The 25020-nt window shown below is 38.9% G+C and overlaps 1 protein-coding gene across 6 annotated transcripts in view; it reads left to right on the top strand.

Moving 5' to 3' along the window:
• The window catches only part of LOC146318291 (uncharacterized), a 151629-nt gene that overhangs the window by 49651 nt on the left and 76958 nt on the right, over positions 1 to 25020 (top strand). For 5 of the 6 annotated variants that reach the window (XM_084732181.1, XM_084732184.1, XM_084732186.1 and 2 more), the window contains 3 exons: positions 10174 to 10260; positions 13662 to 13739; positions 14703 to 14942. In XM_084732181.1, the coding sequence (XP_084588307.1) occupies positions 10174 to 10260; positions 13662 to 13739; positions 14703 to 14942 (405 nt within the window). The remainder of the gene's footprint in view (positions 1 to 10173; positions 10261 to 13661; positions 13740 to 14702; positions 14943 to 25020) is intronic. The other variant, XM_084732185.1, reaches the window with a different exon arrangement.

The raw sequence follows: 25020 nt of genomic DNA on the forward strand, positions 1-25020 counted from the left end.
ACCCAGCGCCTCCAGAGGTTCCTCCAGTTCCACAGTCCGTCAGTCACAGTAACAGGATCTGCATCGTGTGCTCAGTGTCCATGGGACTGCACCATCATTACAGAGCATCTGGGTTGTTCTTGTTGTTCTGCTGTTAATCAGAACCACAGCACCATCTGCACCCAGAGGAGAGAATGATTCACCTGAACACCTCTCAGTTTCTTTTTTATGTCTCACCCCGTTTCCGTTTCCACGTGTTTATTTCCCCCTCACGCTCTGACGTCCCTCGTACTTTCTCAGGCTCTGTGTGATCATCAGTTTGCTCTGCGTCATTCATTTGATTTCTAGTAAAGGGCGCTCACTTTCCCTGCATCCCACCATCCATCATCGTAACAATAATAAATTAAACTACCTTCAATCCTCCTGTGCACCTGCTCTTTTGTCTCTTTCCCCCTCACATCCTCCTTTACTCTTTAAGTCTTATTCCAGTCTGATTTATGTTCACTGACACAGTAGTATTAGCATGATATAACACTGGATATCAGAATTTATTGATTTCTAGCAGAACAGTTTGTCTCATCTGTCTCACATCACTTCTTGTAACGAGTTTGTTAGTATGAATATTTGACTTTGACTAAGCACTTTCAAGGATAAAGGCCTGGTCACACTAGAAAGTGACACAATATTCTTGCATCCCTGCAAAATGGCCACTGCTCAATGTGGTCACGTTGGCCCGACTTTCTGGGCGACTCGTCAAACTACTATAGCTTGTGACCTAATGTCTAACACACCAGCAAGGTGAGAATGTGAGGCTTAGTCGACTAGTCTTAAAGTAAGAAAACAATACAATTTATTAATTGATATTTAAAACACTGCCCACATTTTTTGCATGTATTTAAGAGCCATTTGCAACAGTTAATCACATCTTTCAATAAGCAAAACATATTTTTAATCCTACTATCATTTTGTGATAACCTGACATGCCAAATAGGTTTCCCTGTGTTAGGCGTGATAGGCAGATGGTTCATCCAATCACCTGCCAAAGGTTTTTGGAAAGTGCCTGCCCTTTTCCAAACCGTTTCCAAGGAAGACTTCCCAGGTGGTTCTGTGTTACAAATCATCTGGTGTATATTATCTGTCCCACTTTCCACCTCGCTGGTTTACAACATCCGTGCCTTCCAGACAGATAGTGATGGTTGATTTGTTAAGTTGTTGTCAAGGAAGCCACCGAAAAGACCAAAACCAACAATGAAGTGAGTCATGGTCAAAAAAACAAACAAAACAAAACTATGAGTAAATGTTTAAATCATTGTAGTATCTTTAAACTGTTTTATATTTCAGTTTTGCAAACCAGGCGTTTTCTTGTGTGGCCTGTAGCTAAAACTCTAGTATTTAATATATAGTATATATATTTCCTATGTATATAGAAGACTGTTTTATTTTATTTTTTTTTCTCCATATGTCCAAAAACTACTAAATTCACATCAGTCAGCCACACTGTTGTGGCATCTTCCTCCTGTCTTGCTGCCCCAAATGCTCACTAGATCACCAAAGGGGATTCATTCGCTACAGAAAATAGTCCCCAGCAAATTCACTATTCACTGCTCAGTCCTTTATTCCCGAAAATAGCCCTAGTGCGTCCATTACCTGTCCTTCTCTGTTTGCCCCTCTTCCATCCCTCCCTCTTGTCCTCCCCCTTCTCTGTCTTTTTGCTGCCCACCGCCGTCTCCATCCATCCCTTTACTCTTCACCCCTCCTCTCTCTTCTCCCTCGCTCTTAAGTGCTTGTCTCTGTCCAGAGGTAGTGACAGCTGTGACTGAGGATGGGATGCTGTGGTTTGACACTAACCTCCCCTGTCCTTGGCAGGGAGAGAAGAGAGAGGGAGAAAGACTTGTAGCATTAGCAAGATACGCACGCTAATATTAGCTGCATGAAAGTGGGAGCAGGGGACAGGGACAGGTCAAGGACTCTGTGATGGAGAGAGATGGAATCACCCTTCTTTTTAAAACATATTTGGTGGGGAAATGTCTAAACAAAGAGAGAAAAGGTGAAATATAGAGATTCATTTTTTTACAGCATTGACCTAGATATAATTGCCTATGATGGCAATCATCAAATTTGCAGTATCAGACAGAAAAACATAATATGAATGACTAAGAATAAGAGCACAAATATATATAATATACTCATTGAAAGCCAGTGAAAGAAAAAAAACAGCCCTAGGGTAGGGTCATAATTATGAAAAAAAAAACAAAAAAAAAAACGTTCAAATTATGTGATAAAAAGTCAAAATTATGGATGAAAAGTCAAAATTCTGAAAAAAGTTACAATTATAAGATAAAAGTCCATAATTATGAGATAAAAAGTTGAAATTATGAAATAATAGTGGTAATTATGAAATACAAAGTTGAAATTATGAGATAAGAATTCAGAATTCTGAGGAAAATAAAGTAGAAACAATGAGATAAAAAGTCATAATTAGAAGATAAAAAGTGGAAACTATGGGATAAAAGTCATAAAAGTCATAATTATGTGAACAAAGTAGAAATTATGAGATAGAAAAGTTATAATTATACAAAACATAAACCATGAACCTAGAGATTTAATTAAAAATTTCATACTGACCTTGTTGGCCAACAGTAAGTGACCCATGAGATGTTCATCTAAATATAGAGGCAGCAGGTTTGCCTGGAGGCTGACTACCATCATCTGGAGGCTGTACTCTGGCTGTTAGCTGAAGTGCAGCTGGGTTCAGTCTTGGTACCCCTGCATCATCATCATCATCACTCCAGCAAACCCTGAACCACTTCAGAGGCACAGCACAGCAGACAGAACCGCTCTCTGACCTCTGAGGAGAAATAAATGAGGTGGAGGCTACAGAAGGACTCTTAAAGTCCAGATGAATTGAAAAATACCCTTTTAACCCTTTTAGAGCATGTCCCTGTCCATACTGTCCACCTGTTTAACAAAATATGGCAAAAATATAGTATGAAAATCACATTCAGTGCTACTGGCTTCTCCCTCCTTAGCTGCATGTGCTGCTGTATGCCAGTGTTTTCATTGGCCCGTTTGTGGTCAGATCACCTGATTGGCTACTAAAATGCAGATGGAAGGGAGGATATTAATTCACCTTGTACTCAGTACTCAACTATGATTTTAAAAGTAACTACGTAGATTACATCTTGTATTGCCTAGATTCTCAAACTGTGATACATGTACCACTGATAAAATGTTATAAAAAATGATAAAAATACATAATAAAAAAATGAGAAAAGATCACAGAAACACAATTTTTTAAATAATTTTTTGTCTTTCCTGTGTTTTTGTTTCAATATCCGCCTGATTAGCGGTAGTTACAAGCTAAACTGTGATGCTGAGATAATAAGTTGAGATAAAAGTCACAGAATGCTTTAAGAGCACCACGATCATGGCTTCGAACAGGAACTATTACAACAAGAAGTTCAGATCAGGAGGACAATATCTGGAGCAAGTTGTGTTGAAAAGTAGACAACAGAAGCACCAGTGAAGTGTCCAGAGCTCCTAATGCTAGCTAATGCTAATGCTTGCTAGCACCAAATGGCACAAAACAATAAGGGAAAGCTCAGTATTTTCTTAAGTGGTACGCGGTGTAAAAAGTTTGAGAAACACAGTTGTAATGCGTAATTAAGTACAAGTAAAAGTTCAGCATTAAAATCTATTCATAAAAGTACAAATACCCCCAAAAACTACTTAATTAATTTAATTAGTTTGTAGTATTTGTAATTAGTTATTTCCACCCTAATCATAAGTCAGTATATTAAACATAATCACTTCATTTTGTCAACAAATAAAAAGAGATCTATGTAATAATTAGAAAATTCCATGTGACTAGCTTTTTTGAAACAATATTTAGATCATTTAAAATTTCCACAGAGATCATTCATTGTAAATATTTTAGGGTAATTTAGTTACAAAGTACAAAAACTTAAATTAAAACTTTTTGATGTCTCTCATGATGCATTCCACACTTTGGGAATCTCTGGTGTAGAGAAATGCAGTTTGATAGGCGTTGCAACGTCTTAGCTACGGCTGCTAATCTATGATTGGACAGTTGCTGTTTGGAGGCTTAGGGAAGGGTAGATCAGTGACGCTAAACTTTTACACATAGACTTTACACATAATACATGAGACTAATATACTACCCATGGTATAGAAAAAAGCACAAACACAACCCACGTCTCAAGACTTTTTTTAAAATCTATTTTCTTTTCCTTCTACACCAACTGAAGGTGCTTTACAAGATGAGCTACGACAGAAGGTCAAATCTGCATCCTCCCTAACACTGCAGTGTAATGAGCTCTGAAAGTACGACCAGCCCGTGTCTGGCACGGTGATGAGCCTTTCAAACTGTATTTCTTCAAACTACGCAACCGGAGCTATTTCAGTGGTGGTTCCCCACTTGGATGTATTTTTTATTTTTTTTAACTCGTTTCTCCTGGCTGTGTGTTTCAAAGAGCTTCCAGTCCAGTGATGCAGAAATGCCACAAAAATCATGTTGGAAAAAAAGAAGGTGTTTGACCTTGAGGCTTGATACTGGCTGCTGTCCTCAGAGGACTGTCTGGGTTCAGACTGTTCCTGCACGCACATACTGTATGTCTCTATTGTGCGTGTGTGTTCATGGGGGTGTCTGGAAGATAGAAAAGAGAACAAAAGCAAAAAGTAAGGGGGAAACTTTTTTACCTTTAGTGCACCTAATGCATCCATGGTGTGGCTGATTCATTCATTCATTTACAGTGAAACTGTGCCTCTATTGCCCATAGGGCTGGGCAGTTTATCAATATTACATCCATACTGTGATGTGAGACAAGATATCATCTTAAATGCTGGATATCATTATATCATCATATGTAATAGACATAAGGCTGCATTACAGTAAAGTGATGTCATTTTCTGCACTTACCAGAATGTTCTAAATTAAGGTGACCAGATTTCTGAAATTAAAACCAGAAGTATTTCCCAACTGCAGTGGTTTTCCTCTTTTTTTTCTTTCCCTGTGTTTCTTCCTTTCATTCTTTTTACCTTTTGATCTCACTCTCCTCCACTCTCGTCGCTGCATTCTTTTTTACTTCCTTAATTTCTCCTGCTCACTCTCTTTTTCTTCCTCTAATATTAACCATAAAACACTTTGGTTAACAGATTCTCATTGTTTGCCTCATTTTTGTATTTTATCTTAAAAACACTGTTTGGAATGATAAATTTGCAGAATCTGGTATCATATCTTCACTTTTCCTCCTTCATTTTTGTCCTCGTCTCCGGTCTTCTTCCCTTGCTTACTCCCCACTCCACCTTGAAAAGACGTCTGTGCTCTGTGTTCACTTGAGTTTTCTATCACAGCTTTCTCTAAAACTAACACGGGCAAGAAGTTCATAGAGGAGATGTTGGCCAAAACAAGCATAGCACAGCTGAGATGTCAACTGTTAGGCTCTGCTGCTGAGTTAAGTGGCTGCCTGCCAAATTCCATTAACATTTAGCTCAGTTTAACAGTTATAAACATCTACACCTTCTACAAGATTATTAATGATTTCTTACAACTCATAAACAGACAGTTTGGACATTAATTTGAACTCTAATTAACGTGAAATAGAAAACAGTTATTCGAAGCTGCAGTATCATAACTTAACATGGTACATTCAGCTCATTTTATGATTTCTTACAGTACATTTATTACAGCTTTTTCCTTTAATAATTAAAAAAAAGTAAAATGTAGATGTAGTTCTAAAGTAATTGTTCAGCTCACCTTTAAACTGTGTTGTGCTGTATCACAAACAATAATACTACGTGTCCTGCTTTACCCTCTGTGGCATCATTTGTTTTCTTGTCTTTAATGAAAATGTTAAAGCTACTACAGGGACTTTTTAGCAGGTTATAAAGCGGTCTCAATTTATTACTGTTGCCTCTATATAAGCTACATAAGCAAACTAGGCCTTCAGCATGAAGATTGACTATTTGTGGATCGGCCCAGTTATTCGTAACGTCTGGATTCTCCTTGAAAGACCAAATGAGTGTAACATTCCAGACAAAGTTTGAGTGAGAAGTATGTTAGCCTGTTAAAAAAGAAGCAGGAGGACATTTTTATTCAGATCATTTTATTTTTTATGTTTTATTTTGTTGTTATTATGTTGGAAACCCTATCGCTTTTGTCCACAGGGGGCTCCAAAATCAACACGATAGGAAAGTTGCTTGTAGTAGCTTTAAATATCATTTTGACCGGCTGGTTTATGTAAAATGCATGGTAGAGGTCAGTAATCATTCACACACTGAAATGCTAATTAATCAAACTTAATGTGGTAATGGAGTATTACAGCAGTAATGTTAAACTGCTTGTTTCAGCTTTAAATAAATGTGATCTGACTGAAATGTTCTTTTAAGCTTTCTTTTGTGCTGTAACATCTTGTATGCAAAAGTAGAAAAGGCAAAACAACAAATACAAAGAGGTGTGTGTGTGTGAGGGGAGAGGGAGGGAAACAAACACGACACAGAGGGAGCTGAAGAGTGATCGACGAGGAGGAAAACTAGACGGAGACAGAAAAGACTCCTGTGGCGCTCCGTCTAGAGTGACTCTGCAGATATTGTGTCTGCTGTTTGTCTTTGAGTGTGTGTGTTTGTTTGTGTGGTTCCAGCTGAGTGTAAATTCACAGAGGTCTTTCCTCAGTAGACCCCAAAAATGGCCATAAAGAAACACTTGCTTTCTCACAAACGCACTCACACTTGAGCCAGTGAGCCTAAACTCACAGTTAATGCACACTCGTCAATTATTCACGATATCCACCATTACACTGATACTGGCCCCGAGCCAGAAATATGAGTCCTTATTTCCCTTGATTGCATTTGAAAAAACCACAGTGAGATCTTTTCAGGTAAACAAAGAACAGTCATGCTGCATGTGTCTCAGTAGAAGCTACGGGACGTGTGTCTGTGCGAGTTCAGTCCTGGTTTTTGTTGGAGGCTACACTGTCTGTCTTTCCCCCTGGTCTTCAGGACCATAGACAGATACACACTATAATACTTCTTGTGCAGCAGCAGCAGCAGGATAATGCATTAAAGAAACAATGATCACACTGTATTTGATCCAGATGTGCTTCATCAAAATGAATTTTACAGCTCAAGATACTATTGATGTATATGTATATCAACAGGAAATTTCTGCTATTTATCAAATTAAAAATGAATATTTGGAGTTGGTGGAAAGGGAGGGTCAATTTGAAAGGTGCATTTACTCATATACTTTACTTAAAGGGACAGTTCACTCCAAAATTAAAAGTATTTTTAATTTTCCCCTGGCCTATAGTTCTATTTGTCTAAATTCTGAAGCTGGTTAAAACATGTTTTGTTTTGTTTTGTGTTGTTTATTAGTGTGCTCATCTAGAGCTTGTTTATTTTGTTTACTCAGTTATTTCTGTTAAATTATTGTTTATTTCTGGTAAGTTATGTTTTTTATTTTATTCTTTTAAAAGATGTTTGAAATAAAGTTTATTCAATTCAGGGATGCTGTAAGAGTGACATATATAGTCTATAGTAACATCTTAAGTTAGCATTTTGCTAATATTGGATGTCCAATGTTTTGTTTTGATGTTTTTATCAAACATTTTGTTAACATTAGCAAACTTACAGTAAGTTACACACACACAGCAACATTCATATCCATATGGATAACCATATTCAACGTGTTTTTTTCTTTAAAGGGACAGTTCACCCAAAAATCCAAAATACATATTTTCCCTCTAACCTGTAGTGCTCTTTATTCATCTAGATTTTTATTGGTGAGTTGCAGAGTTTTGGAGATATCAGTCATATAGATGTCTACCTTCTCTTCAATATAATGGGACTAAATGGCACTCGGCTTGTCGTGCTCAAAGTGCCAAAAGAATACTTTTGAAAATTTCAAAACCAGTGTCTGAAGCTAAGATGTCTGGTGTCAAAGAGGAGAATAAAAGGGAAGGGAAAAAAGGTTCTCCGCGCAAGAACAGTCTACCTCCCCCTGGGTTCAGGGGCTGCCTCATGCTGGGTGATTGAGTGACGGTGATCATCCTCCAGCAAAAATGAGAAAAGAAAGAAGAAAAAAGTAATATGGCTGGATGCAGGACATCCCTCCTCATCACCCCTCCCAGGAGGTCATTCCTCTCTTTTCTTCGCTTCTTCTTCTCCCTATCTGTTCTTTTTCTTTCACTCACTATTGATTTGACTTCCTGTGCCTGTCTGTACTATCCTTGTTAACCCTGTCATGTCTCCTAAAGTCTGTCTTGCTTTGTCTCACCTGTTATGTGTTGCTTCACAAAAACAATAATAATAATAATAATAATGAAAAAAAAGACGTGAATGGCTCCTATTGGTCATGAGAAGAAGTTATTCATTTCAGGAGCAGAGCAATATTTTATAGTTTACAGTAAAATAAAACCAAAAAACCTTTAATGGACTTTAATGTTTAATTAAGGATACTAATGTTTCTTCCACCACAGAGTTTACCCCGATGAAGGAGGAGGACTTGAGGTAAATATTTGTATAATGTAGTCAGATAATATATCTTTATTGTTATGATAATAGTTAATGATATAAAACAATTTATATTTAACTTTGTGCAGCTTAATGTGACTTAATGCAGTGCAAATCTTCCCTTTACTTTAGTCAATGGATTGCAACGTCCTGTTGATTTCTTTTATGATACAGCAGCACTTAAGTATCTGAGGATCTCCTCTCCTCCTCCTGCTCCCCCGACCACTAACAGTAATATGAAACACTTTATTTATAGTGTATATCAATAGTGTATGTGAGTGTGTGTGAGAGTGTTATGCGTGTCTTGGCATGTGTGCCTCAGCGGGTGGTGCACATGCATCGGCCCTTTAAGACACGTCCGCCGACAGCGAGCGTTGCCTAGGGAACCGCAGATGCTGTCATCATCCCCTTGCGTAACCATGGTGATAGTCCCTCTCAGCGACGTGTTGTGTCTGCTCGCCTCACTGTCAAAAAATGGACTCAACACACAAACACACACACTGGTGCAAGCTGGTTTTGGGATGTGGGACCTGTCTGATGGTTAAACAGCTGACAGAGCAGAGTGACAGACAGACAGACAGACACATCCAGGTGCGGGTTGCGGTCTGTGTCACTGTGTGGAGAGATTTGTTAAACAGAAGCCTGCAGGATGCTGTGTTTGTTCGTAACAAACATGTAGGTCAGTCAAATGAGGTCTAGCTGTCAATCTTTAATTTATTTCAGAGATGTTACACCTGGAAATGTAGCAAGTCATCTGGGCAATGACAAGCTTACAGCACTACATACGTTAAAAAAAGAGACCTTTTGTTTTCATAGTGGGAAACATGGTTTCTAGGGAATTTGAAGAAGGAGAAATCTGTTAAATCTTCTCTGTAGATCATAAAATGACCAGGCTGTGTCATCAAAGATTAAGGAAGCCTGCCGAGTTGAAATACTCACTTCTCTGACAACAGTGCCACAGCCTGTCCCCCTTTGAAATTTCTGTTCCAGCCCTTGTGTTATTGTTTACCAGTTTCAGGGCAGTTAGAGTTTAAATTAATGCTGACTGTTTGCCAAATAAGCTAGTGTCTGTTTATAAGTCATAAAAAATTGTTAAGAATCCTTTAGAGGGCATAAATGTTTCCAACTGTTAAATTGAGTATAATGTTAATGCGGTTTGGCAGGCCGTGAAACAGGCAGCCATTTAACTTCAGTGTGTGTATTTTCAGAGCAGAGTGTTTTTTGTGTGTATTATTTTCAGGATAACAGGTTTAACTTTACATTGACAGACAAGTGACGGTCATAAACAGCCGATCAACATAAAGCAGAGGACTCGTCCTCGCTTGTTATTGTGCAGTTACAGTGTTGTCCTCGTCTTGCATTCCTGCAGAGCTCCTGCAGCCTGCCTGAACTTCCTCCAGTCTGTGGAGGAGAGGGCAGGGAAACAACTCCCTTTAACCATAGATGGGATATTGAATAGGATTACGATCTATTTAATATACAGTCTATGGCTCCAACACACTGTTTGGACTGCTGTACTCATTTTTGAACGTGCAGTTGTTACATATTGCTCCTTTAATGCTCCATGCGGGAGAATTAACAGATTTGGTGCGACAATGAGAAAGTTGGTGATGGTTCTGTTTATTGATTTACGGTGGTGGTAATAATGTGCTTTATCTCCTTTAGGTCCAGGGATGATGTCATCAACGATGTCATCAGGAGGACGCCAAGACCCACCAGGACAGCCTGGCTTCGGCTCTGACTACCTGTCTGGTGAGGGTGGAGGGAGTGCGAGTTATTCATTACAGGGTTTTACTACTTTAATATAGAAGATGTTTGCACAGGGGGGCTGTAGTGCCCCCTGTAGGTCGATTCCAAAATAACACTTCAAGACAGTTTTGAGCACTGCTTTCTATGTGTTTAATGTATATTCACAAGTAAAAGTTTAAAATGTTCACGAGGATTTAGCAAATCTTTTAGTACTGAATTCACACCTAGTAAAGTCAACCAGTGGATGATCTGTTAAATGTTAAGAACTACACCATGTACACCTCCCACAAGACACTGTTGCAGGACACCTTCACTATGACTTTGACATTTCACCTTATTATAAGAACATTGTAGAATACTAAAGGCAGCAGTGTGTCTCTACAGTCCTCTTGCTCTTGATCTTGATAATGAAGGTGACACTACTCTATAGATTATATAGGCTACAATATTATATATAACTTAGTATTTATAGTATATAGAATATTATAGATCCAAGACAAAACTGACAGAAAGGTGGGACTGAGAGAAAAAAGTGGAATTATAGATCTGTCTGCTACTTCAGCACCATGGACAGCTCCATGGATTTATTGATGCACAGCACAGTTAAAGAGCATATTGCAGGTTATACTTTTTTACACATGTATATGTAATCTTGTCCAAAAATTACCATTTTAAAAGTTAAGCAATGATTTACAATGATTTTCAGCCCACAAGGGTGCAAATTTAACCGAAAAAGTGACTGTTTGGAGCAAAGCGAATATAACTGCTCTTTTTTTCAAGATCGCGTCATATTACGTCACGTGAGGGAGTTATAAGCTAGCCGCTTCAATAGTTTAGTGTGGCGAGTAGGTAGTTATAAGTCAGAGCGGTCGTGTTATAGAGAGTCAGTGTGTTTTCAGTAGTTTATCTTGGTTTATCATGGTGAATTACTGCGTGTGTGGAGGTTGCACAAACTCCAGCCTGTCAGGACATCGGGTCCACCGGTTTCCGAACAGGAAAAAGGGCGGAGCTGCCTTCCGTGCCTGGGTGCGTTTTGATCGCGATCCATCGTTTTCCTATTGTTCGAGTAGACCGGTCTCCCTCCCGTTACGTCACTTCCGGTCAAGCATTTTCAGATGCGGAAGTAAAAATTTGTCAATAAATGATCCCCAAAACCTAAAAAATGTATGTATAAGTATATTTTTAATAAAAAACGAACTCCTACATTATTTTTCTAAACTTTGGTTAAAAGTGGGCTCTAACCTGCAATCTGCTCTTTAAGGCCTTTTCACACCAGACATGTTTTTTTCATCCAGTTAAGTCGCACGTTATTAATGTTTTTTACGTTTCATAAAATTCTGCAGAGCGATGTCAGTTTTTATTTTTTTGGACTACGGTAATTTTTTCTGAAATTTCACTGCCGACATGCACACATCCGACCAATCAATCTGCATGTTGTTGACAACGTCACGTTCAAAACATTCAACATGGCAGATTGCTTGTTTCACAACACTCCATTTTATTCGATAAGAAGGGAAAGAATTACAGACAACAATTTCAAATGTTTTCAGTTTCAAAGACAGTGTGTAGAGAGGAATAGCAAATGAGCTTCAGTATGACGATGGTGTGTATATCTACTGAAAACTTTTTAGTTCAAACTTCCAACCAGATGACCCCCCCCCCGCCCCCCCCCCTCCTCCCCCAGAATATGAGTGAACCAAATGTGCACTGGGCACAGCTGGAGCTGTTTACAAGCCATATGAAAGCATATTTTACCTCAGATGCAGGACCAGCCGCTGCTCTGGGTCAGTCGGTACTCTGAGACGGTACTTCTTTGCTTCTTCAAATTTGATGCCAGCTGTTGGAGCAGAGAAACACGTCCTGAAGCTGCTGTGGTGCAGTTTCAGCTTCTGAACCAAGGAGTGAAACTCACAAAGTTTTCCTCTTTTTCCAAACATTGGGTGACATTGGTTATGATATAATTATACTTAGAACTGCACAGTTTATCGAAACTGCAGTATGGCTTCTGCAATTTTCAAATTGCAGGATGTGCAACATTTGTTAAAGGCAAAATGTGTGTCAAAAGACCTTTAAATTAATGAATATTATGATGCAGAGATGTCCTGTCCTACAAATCAGATTCTACAAACTTAAAAAAGATCTTCATTCTGTAGATTCCTACAAAAAAAAGCATACCATAGTCATTTTAGCATGTTTTTCAATCAAATTAAGAATAATGGTATAAAAATGATCATTACCTCTAATATTGCAAATCATATCACAACTGCAATATCAGTCAAAAATAATCACAATTAGATAATCATTCAGCCCTAATCATAATGTAATAATTTATTGTCAAATTGCATCACGCTTGATGTGAATTGTCAGGCACATCAAAATTTCCCCTTCATATTAGCTGCAATTTCATGCCACATTGTTGTTGTGTGAAAAGATGCTTAGGCTGCTGATATTTCAGCGCCATGGTCGGGGCCATAGATTCTAACTTGTGCCAACCTCAGATGAAAGATCAATGAGTCAGGCAGACTGTAACAACCCCTCTGTCCCTGACCTCTACTCTGCTACTGGAGGATGGAGAGGCAGGATGGCAGGTTAATAAGGGGGATACAATGAGGGGTAACAAGGGGATGATATCCCCCCTCAAATTGCCTACTGAGTAACGTGGTTCTTTTTACATTTTGGTGCCAAAAACTATAAACGAAAATATTCATGTGTTCACTGTAAATACCGTTCTGACAACAGCCACAAATCGTGCCACCATCAGCATTTACACATCAGCACATCAACATCAACGCTTTTATTTGTTCAACAATTTTGTTTCCATCAGCCTTTATTGCATTTTCTCTTTACTCATATGCTTTGTTTTCTTTTGACCTGTCCTAAAAGAAAAGCCCAGGTGTTAGCGATAGCATTAATCATGACTCCATTCTGTCCAAGACAGTGTGACAGCGAGCCACCATGCATAATAGCATGACCTTGAAACTGAAGTGACTGAAGAAATGGAATTCAGCCATCATTTGTTTTGTTATTTACCTGTGCTTTTCCTTCTGTGACATGTCAAAATGTCCAAAAATGTGTTATATTCTTATTCTTCTCATATTACATGCATTCCATTTAACTTAACATACTGCATGCACATACTTTAAATGCAACATCAACAGTTGATGGATCAGTTAAAATCCTGCTGAATATTTCCAAAGTCTAACATTTACTTTGCCCATTTCTTTCCACTGCTTCATGTCACTCTGTTCCTCATCTCTCCTGATCATTCACCTCGTTTTGCCTTCCACTCGTTTTGATTCTGTCTCTCTGTCCTCTCTGATCCTTTATTTTTTGGTCCTTTGGCTCTTCTTCTCTTCTCTCTCTCCTCCTGTCTATCTGTCTGTCTGTCTCTTTCTGTCTCTCAGGTCCTATGATGGGTGGGAAGACAGATCAGTGGAGCCTGAACAAGACAAAGGACAGCAGCATGCCTGACTCATTCCTAGGTCCACTTTACTTTTTCACCTCCCGTGTCCTTTTTTTTTTTTTACCTCTGACTGACTCCCTCTGACAGTCAGAAGGACGTTGTATTATCCCTCCTCTCTTTCTGAAGATACTGAAAGTGAAAAAGTCATTTGGCTCAAATTGGTCATTGAATTTTGACTCAAAGATGATTTAATCTGATGTGGTGATGATTTGAATCTGGCTCTGGATGTAGATGTTTTGTTGTCGTGTTCATTAAATGATTTATTATTAATGACAAACAAGTCAAGCTGGGATGTTGTGCACAAATCAACCCGGGAGGTAAACAATAAAAAGATGAACCTTGATGCAAGCTGCTGCTTTGTAGTTGTTCAGCAAATCATCCATAATATATTTATGTTGCTCACTGCATCAATTACTTTCTGCCTTTATCAAGCCTTTATTAAACACTCAGTCATGTCTCAGTACCATTTAATACCACATATGCTCACCTCTGTGTATGCTGGAATAAAGAATCAATATAATCACAATAAGGCAAATGTATGCAAAATATGTAAAAATATGATTTTGGGGTGATCTGTCCCTGTTAAATAAAACCAGATTTTGATTATGGTTTAAACATGTTGCTGTGGGACCTGTAAAAACGACATGTATAATGAAAGAAATGTATAACCACAGATACAACAAAAAGTTAAAGCTACTATGTGTAGAACTTTTATAAGATAAGGGAACGTTTCATACTGTTCTGATAGTCTTGGTTATAGTTGGTAGAAAAATCAGTCATAGTAAAAACTGGCCTGCAGTTTCTATGACTCAACCACTGGGTCACTTATCAGAAACCCTCAAATTGTACATGTAGCAGCTTTAATATTGTAAGGTAACAAATTTATAACAGTCATTATTATTGCTGAATCTAGTATAATACATACTATATAAACTGTGTATAAATGTTGTTGATGTATGTCTTTGTTCTGTGTCTCCATCAGGCTTCTCTCAGTCTGGGATGGGAGGGACCGTGGGGTCCGGCATGCCACCATTCCAGACCAGTATGAGCTCCGGTCTCGGCCAGACCGGGATGGGCTCGGCTGTGGATGCCCAGAAGACCTCAGGCTTGTTTGGTGTGGAAAGCAAAACCACCACTATCACCAGTGGAAGCAGTCCATTGAAAACCAGTGACATGTTCTCTTCTGGTGGCCCGGGAATCCAATCTATGGATCATTCTACAGGTATTAAAAAGAGGGTTGGTTGCATGTGTTGCTATGTGCTGGGGGCCAGCAGGGGAGGGTGGCGTCAGCAGAATGAGGAGAGAGGAGGAAGTTACGGTAGTGTGGTTCTGGGATTCAGAGACTTTTCTAGAGAAAATCTCAGCGAATAAGTTTATGCATTAGAGAGGTTTGGTTGGATTTGTCACATAGTTATAGAGGCAGTTGGAGCTTGAGCCCCGACCCAAACTTTAAAGGGATAGTTTGGATTATTTGAAGTGTATGATGTATTTGTTGATAGTCAGTGTATTAGTTCTAGTAGATTCCGGCTGGCACGCCCCCACTTAAGAGAAGCAGAGCAATGCATTGCTCTGGATGGGGTCAGCAACAAATTATATTTTGGCACCTTAAAATAAGGTCCACCTTAAAAAAAAACACATCAGTTTATGATACCTTGCTGTGAGACATCCTTTTCCAAAAAGAAAGCTCTGTTATATAAGCCAAATAATCTCTCCAAACTCCATAGACAAAGTCAGTAATTTTACATTGCAGAACACAGGAGTTGCTGGTCTACCACTGCCTCAATCTGTTAGTTTGTTTTGAGTTATTGTGTGACTTTGGTGAATCCAAACTAATTTTCAAAACACCAAAGTCACACAATTACACAAACTCACCAACCAATCAAGTGAGCAGTAGACCAGAAACACCTGTGTGTTATGAGGTAAAATTGCTGATTTTGCCTATGGAGTTTGGTTAGTTTGGAGAGAGTCATATATGGCTGAAATAACAGTTTTCCTGACATAAAAAAAACGTCTAACAGCAAGCTAAAGCAGTGAAAATTTTTAAATGTAGCGTTGCCAACAAGCATCTACTGTTGGTAATACACTGAGTACCTCATCAAACCCTACATCAAACAATCCAGACTATCCCTATAAAACTCATATTTTAAATTTAAATCAAGCCTGTTGTATTAGCCTACCAGAAGGTTGGCATGGGTTTGTGCAGCAGGGCAGCAGGGGCGGGTGGTGGCAGAAGAAGTGTAGCAGCCTGGTCCCACAGGACGTGCTTTCAGCAGCAGAGGGCAGCCTTTTCTAGTTGTTGTCGCTGTCGGTGGAGCAGCTCCAGCTCGCTGGTTGCCTCATTGCTTCCTGCTCTGTGCACTCCGCTTTTCTCTTTATGTACTGACACACTGGATCAACAGACAGATGGGACTCATGCAGCCAACATTTGAAATTATAAATACAGGACAACCTGCAGTTTTATGATGAGAAAAGAACAGCCCATAGGCAACTTTCTGTTCCCTGTGAAAATAGTTGCCTCTCATTATGAATTATTAATGTTTATAATAGTCAATATCTGCTGGAGTGAGTAACAGCTGAGCGTTAGCTGAATTAGTGGTTGCTGAGCAACAAAAATGCAAACCCACAGGAGGATAGAGCAGCACACCATGCCGTCTACAGTCTTCATGTGTAACTGTGCCCAAAAGCTACATTTCACATTCTGTAGTAGAGGCATGCAATGCAGAGCTGCAAAAATGATTATGATCATTTTTTATTGTAATGCCAGGACCCCAAAATCCTCAACTAAACTTGCAAAATGACTCAGCATCTGAGTTTCACCATGAAACATTTAGCAGCTTTTATTCAGGGATTTATTTTCTATCTCCTCTCTCCTCTGTTTTGTTGATGTACTAAAGATAGCCCCACTAGCTTAAAGCCAGCTAGCGGTACAGGCTGCTTGTTATGCAACAGTTACTATTCTAGTTTAGTTGCTATTGATGCTGATGTTATTGATGCATGAGTGACACAGATGACAACACACAACGAGACATTTCAACAGCCTTCCTCTAGAAACCGGGGATGAATTGGAAAGACTGTCTGGTGGCCAAAATGATTTGCTTCCCTGCAGTGTCATCCATTAATGGCTGCCAAACATTTCAGAATGAAAACTGTAGTTGTATTTGTTTGACCCTAAAAATATCTTCCTACTAGCCATTAAATTTTCAGGGAAGAGACTGCAGTGATGTAACCGCATGCTGCTATTTTAAAATTCTGTGTTTAGCTAGCCGCTCCATCACACAAAATACCTGCAGACATTCTGTAAATGTGCCAATCCTCTTACATAATTTGAACGACAACAATGAAGAATAAAAAGTAAGTTTTGGATAAGCAAACTCAATCTATGATCCTGCTATTGCAAATCTTACTTCTTTGTTAAATGTTGTGTGAAATATGCAACCTGTGGCCTGTTACCACTGCAAGCTGTGTGTATTAGTCCATCAGTGATATTCACTCACACACAAGTGTATAAAACAAACCATAATGGCTGAGAGCTAATGAGCAGACCAGTATGAAAAGTTGTTGTGTGCATTAAACTGCACAAATCACTAAAGTAATGCCTGGAAAATGTTCATTATCTCAAGAGGGATAACTCAGCAGAGCTATTAGCTCCAGCTGTCTGTTAGAGCCCTGCAGCCTGTTGCACCAGCTGTAAGTTCACTTAGTTATAATGTAAATTATTACTAGGTTGATGCACCCATTCTTGAGAACTGGGATAAATCATGTCCTACCAAAGAAAAACTTTAAAATTATTACTAACAACACTCTAATTACAATTTTTCGTGAAAATGTATTATTTTCAGGATTTATTTATATGAAATAGATGATATTTATGAAATGTTTTGGTCGGCTTTGATGTTTTAATTCCTAAACTTACTCTGTGTCATAAAACAGCCTTGTCCCAGACAAGAACTCACAACTTCAAAACAATATTAAAATGCATTAAAAACTTTCAAAATTTAAAACTAAGAATATCTACTGATAACATAGGTATAAAATGTGCTATTGTCATCGTCTTTGTTTTAACATCTTTTTTTATGAAAATGTTGGCACTTTAAAGTTGTGTTCAAGATTTCTATCAGAATTTTATTAAAACATGATTTATTCAGGCATAAAAAGGGTTAGCTATACGTTAAGGTCTCAATTCCTGGTTTGAAAAAGGTGTGAATACTGCTCAAGCACTGACAAATTAATTAAATTATACTTCTATCAGATGTGTCTCAACCATAACATGTCAACTCTGTAGCCCTCAAATAAGAATTATGGTTTAAAATGTGTATTTTGATCAGCATTAAGAGAACTCTGAGCAACTTTAAAAAATAAAATGGCGGCTCTATGCTGTGAAATGAAAAACATTTTGTCACCTCTGTAAGATCTAAACTCTGTCAGATGTAAGAACTAAATGGTTACACAGTAGGTGTAAATCATAAAATGATACAGAATTATTCTCACTAATGATAAAACAGCAGTTTCTCTGCCACATAGCATTATTTCTTTTTTATTTATTGCAGACTTTTGCAACATAGTAATGCATTAAAAACCTTATTTATTGATATATAAATTTCAATCAAACTTTCTACAGTGTCCTACAGTGCCAAGTGGCTCATGCCAGCCAGAAAGCACGTAGTCCCTATTTTTCATTTTATTTACTAGGATCCCCGTTGGCAGCAGCCAAAGCTGCAGCTGTTTTTCCTCGGCTCCACCATGACAACTGAACTCTGTCTTTGATTGTTGATTGGTTCCTTACCTTAGTTATGACTTTAGGTCCATACTAAAGTAATCATGGTGCAAATATAGTTACAGACTAACAAGTACCCTCTTTACTTTACACCCTAACCCAAGGCAAGACCTTACTGACAGCTGCTGCAACCCAGTGCTGAAGTTTATAAATTATGTTGCAAAGTACTGGAAGGTGGTAGAGTTTTGTAGATAACTAGTGAAGATGTAGTTAGTAATCATTAATGTAGTATCCAGAAGGTGGTACAGTACTCATGTAGATGTTACTAATAACATTAAGGATTACTCTGTTCTTTTCAACTATCCCAGTAAGCCATGGCAGCATTCACAATACCAGACTTCCATGTTACAGTCATCCCAGTAGTAAAGTAATGTCACTGATATCGAAATCCTTTCACAGGTAGAATTTGGTGGCCACAGTACATTTTTGGTGGCCCAGATGTAAACGTATGTAAAAACAACACAGAAAAGGAAATTTAACCCAACATCACGGTCTTCTTTAACTGTGACACTTGCATTATCCACTTTTCCCATGAGCTGTGATATTACCCATATTTCACGAGCTTCGACATATGCTTGCCAGCGACAAGCACCATTTGCTCTTTTTGTAGAATGTTGAATTAAAAGCTGCGAAGGAATCGGGATGTTTGTGGAGCTGTGATGCTGTGTTGTGAAAAGACACGCAGTATGGGGATCAAACCTGGCGGCCACAGGGGCCCATCTGCATGGAATATTTGGTGGCCACAGAGTAACTTTCTGCAGCCAGGGCCCATCAGGTCTAGGTTAATATTAAACCCTGCCTTTGTTATCACAGTTGCTTTTGTACATCTAATGAGCAATCTAATGTAAAGTCTTCTGACTACACCACTGACGGCAACGTTTGGATTTACCACAGCGTGGCTGTTTTAATAGTTGTCATTTCTTGTAATGTCTCAGTTGTTCTTGTGAGGCTAGTTGACTGTGACTAGTTCATTCCTGTTGGCAGACAGAAGGAAATATTTGGAGTCATGGCAAGTTATGTCTCTGCTTCCTCTTCTCACATCACTGAGTGTCTAATGAAGGGAAACAATCATAAAACCTTTAATAAAAACATTCACAGAGGGAGTCTGTCTGTAGTCCAGTTGAATCAGTCTATGCTCTGTTTGCTCTAATGATTTCACAGGAGCCATAATATCTCTGCTGTTGGATGGTAGCAGGAGACAGCAGGAACATTAAAAACACGAGTGGCACCTTTAATATGCTCTATAAATCTTAATTACCCATTTTATCAACCTCTAATTCACTGGTTTTGCAACACTGGTGCATTTTAATTGATGTTTAAGATGCTCATTCTTGAGCCGATTCTTGGTTTTGATTTTTACTCTTTCAGTTATGCTGAGAAAACATACGTTCAAAGATCAAACTCTTGAGGGACAACTTCCTAATGATTGCATATCTTACTTTCTATCTGACAGAGTTGACGTTTTTTGACATTTTCACAGCATAGTCGTACTGAACAGCCATTTTATGTTTTTAAAGTTGCTCAGAGTTCTCTTAATGCTAATCAAAATACACATTTTTAAACCACAACTCTTCTGTATCGGAAATGAAACTGTTTTGTCTGGAGCTACAAGACTTTTGCAGGACACTGACGGCACATTTACCAACCAGCCTTCAGCTCCGTCTGTGCTGCCTCTGCTTGAAGTCGTCCTCACACCCGTTCCTCTGTCTGTGCAGGTGTCAGTGGGTTTCATCCCTTTGCAGGATATTTCAGATTAACTCTCACCCACCGCACTTTTGCATAGGCAATGTGTTTGACGCTGCCAGCACTCCAACATTAATGTTTCTCTTGGCAGTTCGCCAGACCGCGGATTAAGATGTACTCCCATTAAATACCTTATCACATTAAATATAGATGGTAATGCCCCGGCCTGGTCTCTTCTTCAAGCTGTTTATAGCTGGGGAAGCATCTGAGGCCAAAAGGAGAAAATAGCAACTGCAATCAATTTAGAAATACAGGGAAAGGTTCCAGATTTAGAGGGGGATGCTCCTTTTTTTCTGGATTCACATTATTATCCAGTGATGACAGGGAAGAAAAGAGGAGATGAGAGGATGAAAACTGAGATAGAGGAATAATAATTCAGGCATGAAGAGGGCATGATGAGCAGACCGAGGACTGTATTAGGTCAAAGTTTTATTTATACGGTCTATCCCTCTGTCTGTCTGTTCATCTTTCTGTCTGGCTCTCTCCGAGCCCATGAAGTGCTTGTCAGAAATAATTGAGTAAAATATGGCTTCAGAGGAAAATGTGATGACTTAACCCCCGAAAACAAGAGAAGATGGTAGGAACAGACAAATGAAGGGATCATTCCAGTGCAAGCTCAGTTTCTTTTGTTGTTTTCATCAAAGCTCGCATGTGCACAGTTTGTCATTGTTTTGTGTTTCTGCAACATATCCTACATACATGTGTGTCATTTTTGGATCATTTCACTGTTCCTGCATGTGTGACAATGATGCACTTATTGCAGTGACTCTTCAGACATGCATGCATTTATTTTTAATCATGCATGTTCGACCTGGTGTGAAATCTGCTCGCTTAATTTGCCTTGTTAAGTTGCTTCAGAGCTCTGTCGCTCCCGGTCTGTTTGTTTTGCTCTGTTGTGTGTGCCTGCCTCCAACACAAGACCAGCTCTGCCCCCTGGATGATGATGACGATGATGATGATGATGATGATGATGATGATGATTATGATGATGATGTTTAAAAGAGAGAATCACACAATGAATTCATTTGACTGAAGAGTGCTACTTGTTATGTCCATTCCAGACTCCATGCAGAATTTTCAAAATTGAAAATTTACATAATTTGTTATGACCAGACAATGGATCTGTGAATTTTGACTGTATTTATTAGGATTAATATAAAATGAACCTGTACAGATCATAAACGAGGATCCTTTGTCACTGTTAGGCCTCTTAAAGATTAAAATGTTAATATACAGTCAAGCTCAGCTTTGGTCCTACAAAGTTGCCATAACAATTTGGCAAATTTGAATAAAAACAGTGTTTTCACAGTGTGTTTATATAAAATGTAAATTTAATTGAGACCAGTTTCACCCCAGCAGAGTTGAGATACAATCATGTTGCAACTGTAACACAACCAAGCAGATCAATCAGAGCAAATTCCAATCACACAATACCCAGTGCTGAACCATAACGTTGCCATAAAACAGCACCTGTAAATATCCGTCTTAATACAAGTTGATTGTGTAGCCTTTGCAGAACCATAGAAAGTATGTAACAGGTGAGTAAAGTGCAGGTTGATTGTATTTATAAAAGCAGGCACCATCACATACACCCTATTTTATGAAAAGTTCAAAAGGTTGCGCCAAAGCCTAAAAGCACTCAGACTATGGTTACTATGGCTGGAAACACCCAGTGATTAAACTTGATCACCTTTTTTGGATATTGTCTGCACAAGCAGCATATACAACTATGCAAGAGTCACTGACCCAATCCCAGTATTCACCTTCATGGATTTTAAGGCATGTTCCTGACAAGTCCACGCCAGCTCAGGGCTGTCCCACTGTCAAATCATCAAGTGCATGAGAGCCCTCTAATTTACACTTTCCCACTGTTCATAGCATTGTGATAAGGGTTGGGTATTGAACATGGTACTTTTAAGGGTACTGACCAAATTACATCTGTGCTACTGAGTACTGATTCACGTTATCAGTCTGTGCCAAATTTCGATACCTGGCTGCACATTTGGATGAGAAAGTATCTCAGATTATAGAGAAACAGGGGAAAGAGTGAGAGGGGTGTTAGAGCGAAGAGCAGCAGGTTGCTCAAGTCACAGAGTGGAGTCAGAGAGTCAGTGTAGCAGCGAGCCAAAAGCAGTGGCAAGTGTGGTTAAGCTTTTCAAAACTTGACACAGGCAAATCCGCTGCAACATGTCTAGCAAGCACAAAATACATTTAACACAGCCCGGAGGTTCCCCACAGCAGCAGCTGCTAATGTTAGCATGCCTGCAGCCAGCACCTAAACAGTGTACATGGATGACAGAAACTTTAAGTGAGGCACCACCAACTTCAGCACCTTCAGGTGATTAATTAGCTCACTGGATAAGTTCTTAGTGGAGATAACTGGGCTTTTTTACTGTGATAACTGTCCTGGTTGGCTTAGCATTTACTGACCGTTAGCCAATACTGAAACACTTCACCAACATGATATTTAGCATGCCACAACAGTGTGTGAGGTTTATTAGTATGAAAACAATGTTTTTTGAATTGCAAAGGGGGAAAATATTACAGTATGCAAGCACAACAACAACATAACCGGAAAACTATCATATTTTTTCTCTGCGATATAAACGACAGTGTTGCCGTGGTTACAGACTGACAGGCTGCAGGTTGTTGGGATGGTTTTAGGAGAGGGAGTTTTTTTTTTCTTTTTTTTGATAACAAGATAATCAAAATAAATATTAATGTTGAAATTGAGAAGTTATTTTTATTTTTATTTATTTATTTTTTTTTTACAATTGATCACATTTTAGTTATTACAGAGAGAGTTAAGTATTAAAAAAAGGTACCAGTTCTGAATTGCAGGTACCAGTATAGCTACCTTATCAGTTCAAATGTGAATGGTACCCAAACCTAATCATGACGTTAAAAAAGCATTTTAAAATAACTGTAAACGCAGAAGAGGCAGCTACAAGAAAAAAGAAGTTCACATGTAAATGTATAATGCTGTTTTGACATAAATTGATTATTTGACAAGGCCTACCTCTGATCCACTCTGTAAGGCAAGAGCCTGTAAGACGTTAAAGTCAGGCTTCAGTGCTTTGGCCATATAATAGCACTGTCAAGGTAACACGATGTTATGTTGTTCCATTATACCATTTCAGGCCCTTGCACTCAAGCAATACCAGGTAATGTCAATAAAGTCTATGAAGGCTCAGAACTTAGGCCATTGATGGGGAACATTGGGACACAGCCATTGCTTATTTGTTAATTTAAATGTGTCATCCAAGTGCAGTGCTAACTCATATTATACATAGAAAGCTAATATTGCTAAATACAGTACTTCTGTCATAGTATCTACTATCATGGTAGAAGCTCACGAATGCTGCCACCACCCAGTCTCATCAGGTCTCAGTAGGTGTACTACAATGAAAGTAATGGAAATTCCTCTCTTCTACCAAGTCCCACAGTGACGCTAGCAGAGCTTATCTTTCTCCATCTGGATATGCAACTTATTTAACAATGCACGTACATCACAGCCTTCACACTAGTGACTTTGCTTCATCCTTGAGGATGCACTATTTCCTAAAGGCTTTAGGTAGTCAGGTAATGGGCATGCATTATGTATGAATTAAGCACAGAACTAACCTTTGAGTTATTGTAGTCATCACTTGAGTTAAAACATTTCTCCAGTTACTGAGTGTCAGAGAAACTCATAGCAGCCTTTAATCTCTGCAGGCAAAACAGAGGGACCTTTAGTGGGAGTTTCAACTTTGCTCAATTAATAGTCATCTATGGTCTTGAAGTAGCTCCCCTTAAAAGAGTACTTCACGTATTTAGCTTTGCACAGTTAAACCAGGATTAAACTCCCAAATAGACATGCAGCAGCTGTGGATACACCACAGACACATGGTAGTTTGATTTATACTACTTTGTGGAGTCTGCTTGTAGGACGCCTTTCACACATATGCAGTAGATCAGGGATTAATGGATCGGTGTAGTCGCTCTGTGGACAAGTCTGCACAGTCACTACAAATTGGAGTTACGTGACACAATTTATGTTATGCCAACCCTAGCAGAAGCTCGCACAATCACATACACCGAACATATAATATTGGCTTTACAATGCACACATTCTTCTTCCTTCATAAAACCTGTCGTCGACATTACCTACAATACAAGTCTACAGCTGACAGTTCAAAAGGTGATTTGGGTGTGTTGTGCTAATGGAGCCTTGAGCGAGGTTAAGCAGCGATGAGGAGCGGGTAACCTCTCTTCTTTCTAACACCCCACCTACAGATTTTTTAACTTTCCAACTTGTAGACTTCAGCCCCAGCTGGCTTTGCCTCAAGTGTAATCACTTGAGGCAGTTTATCAGACTTTGCACAGCTTCGTCTAGAACCACTAATGGCTTTACACCACTTTTTTTTCAAATATGCAGTAGTGCTACCGAACTCCAGTGAACAGATATTGATGTGTAGAATCTGGAAGGAAAATCTCAACCATCCAACTACCTCATGTTTATTTGCAGACAGTGTAAGGGACTAAGCTAAGCCTCACAATAAGCACACCCTGACTCGGGTATGGGAGGGTTCACTAGAATCAGTGTGATGTAAGGGCAGACTGCATACAGTACCTCCTTTTTTGCGATTGCACAGACTTGTCAATAGCACATGCTTCAGAATACTTTATATGCATGTGTGGAATCCAAGCGAACTCCAGTAAGAAGTATAAACAGAACTGCTACACATCCTAGGAGTCCACAGCTGTCTGTGTAAGCATCAGTTTCAGAGTATATAAAAGCCTT

The sequence above is a fragment of the Lutjanus erythropterus genome, chromosome 12, assembly GCF_056507025.1.
Source record: "Lutjanus erythropterus isolate fLutEry1 chromosome 12, fLutEry1.hap2, whole genome shotgun sequence".
In the NCBI taxonomy this organism is placed as follows: domain Eukaryota; kingdom Metazoa; phylum Chordata; class Actinopteri; order Lutjaniformes; family Lutjanidae; genus Lutjanus; species Lutjanus erythropterus.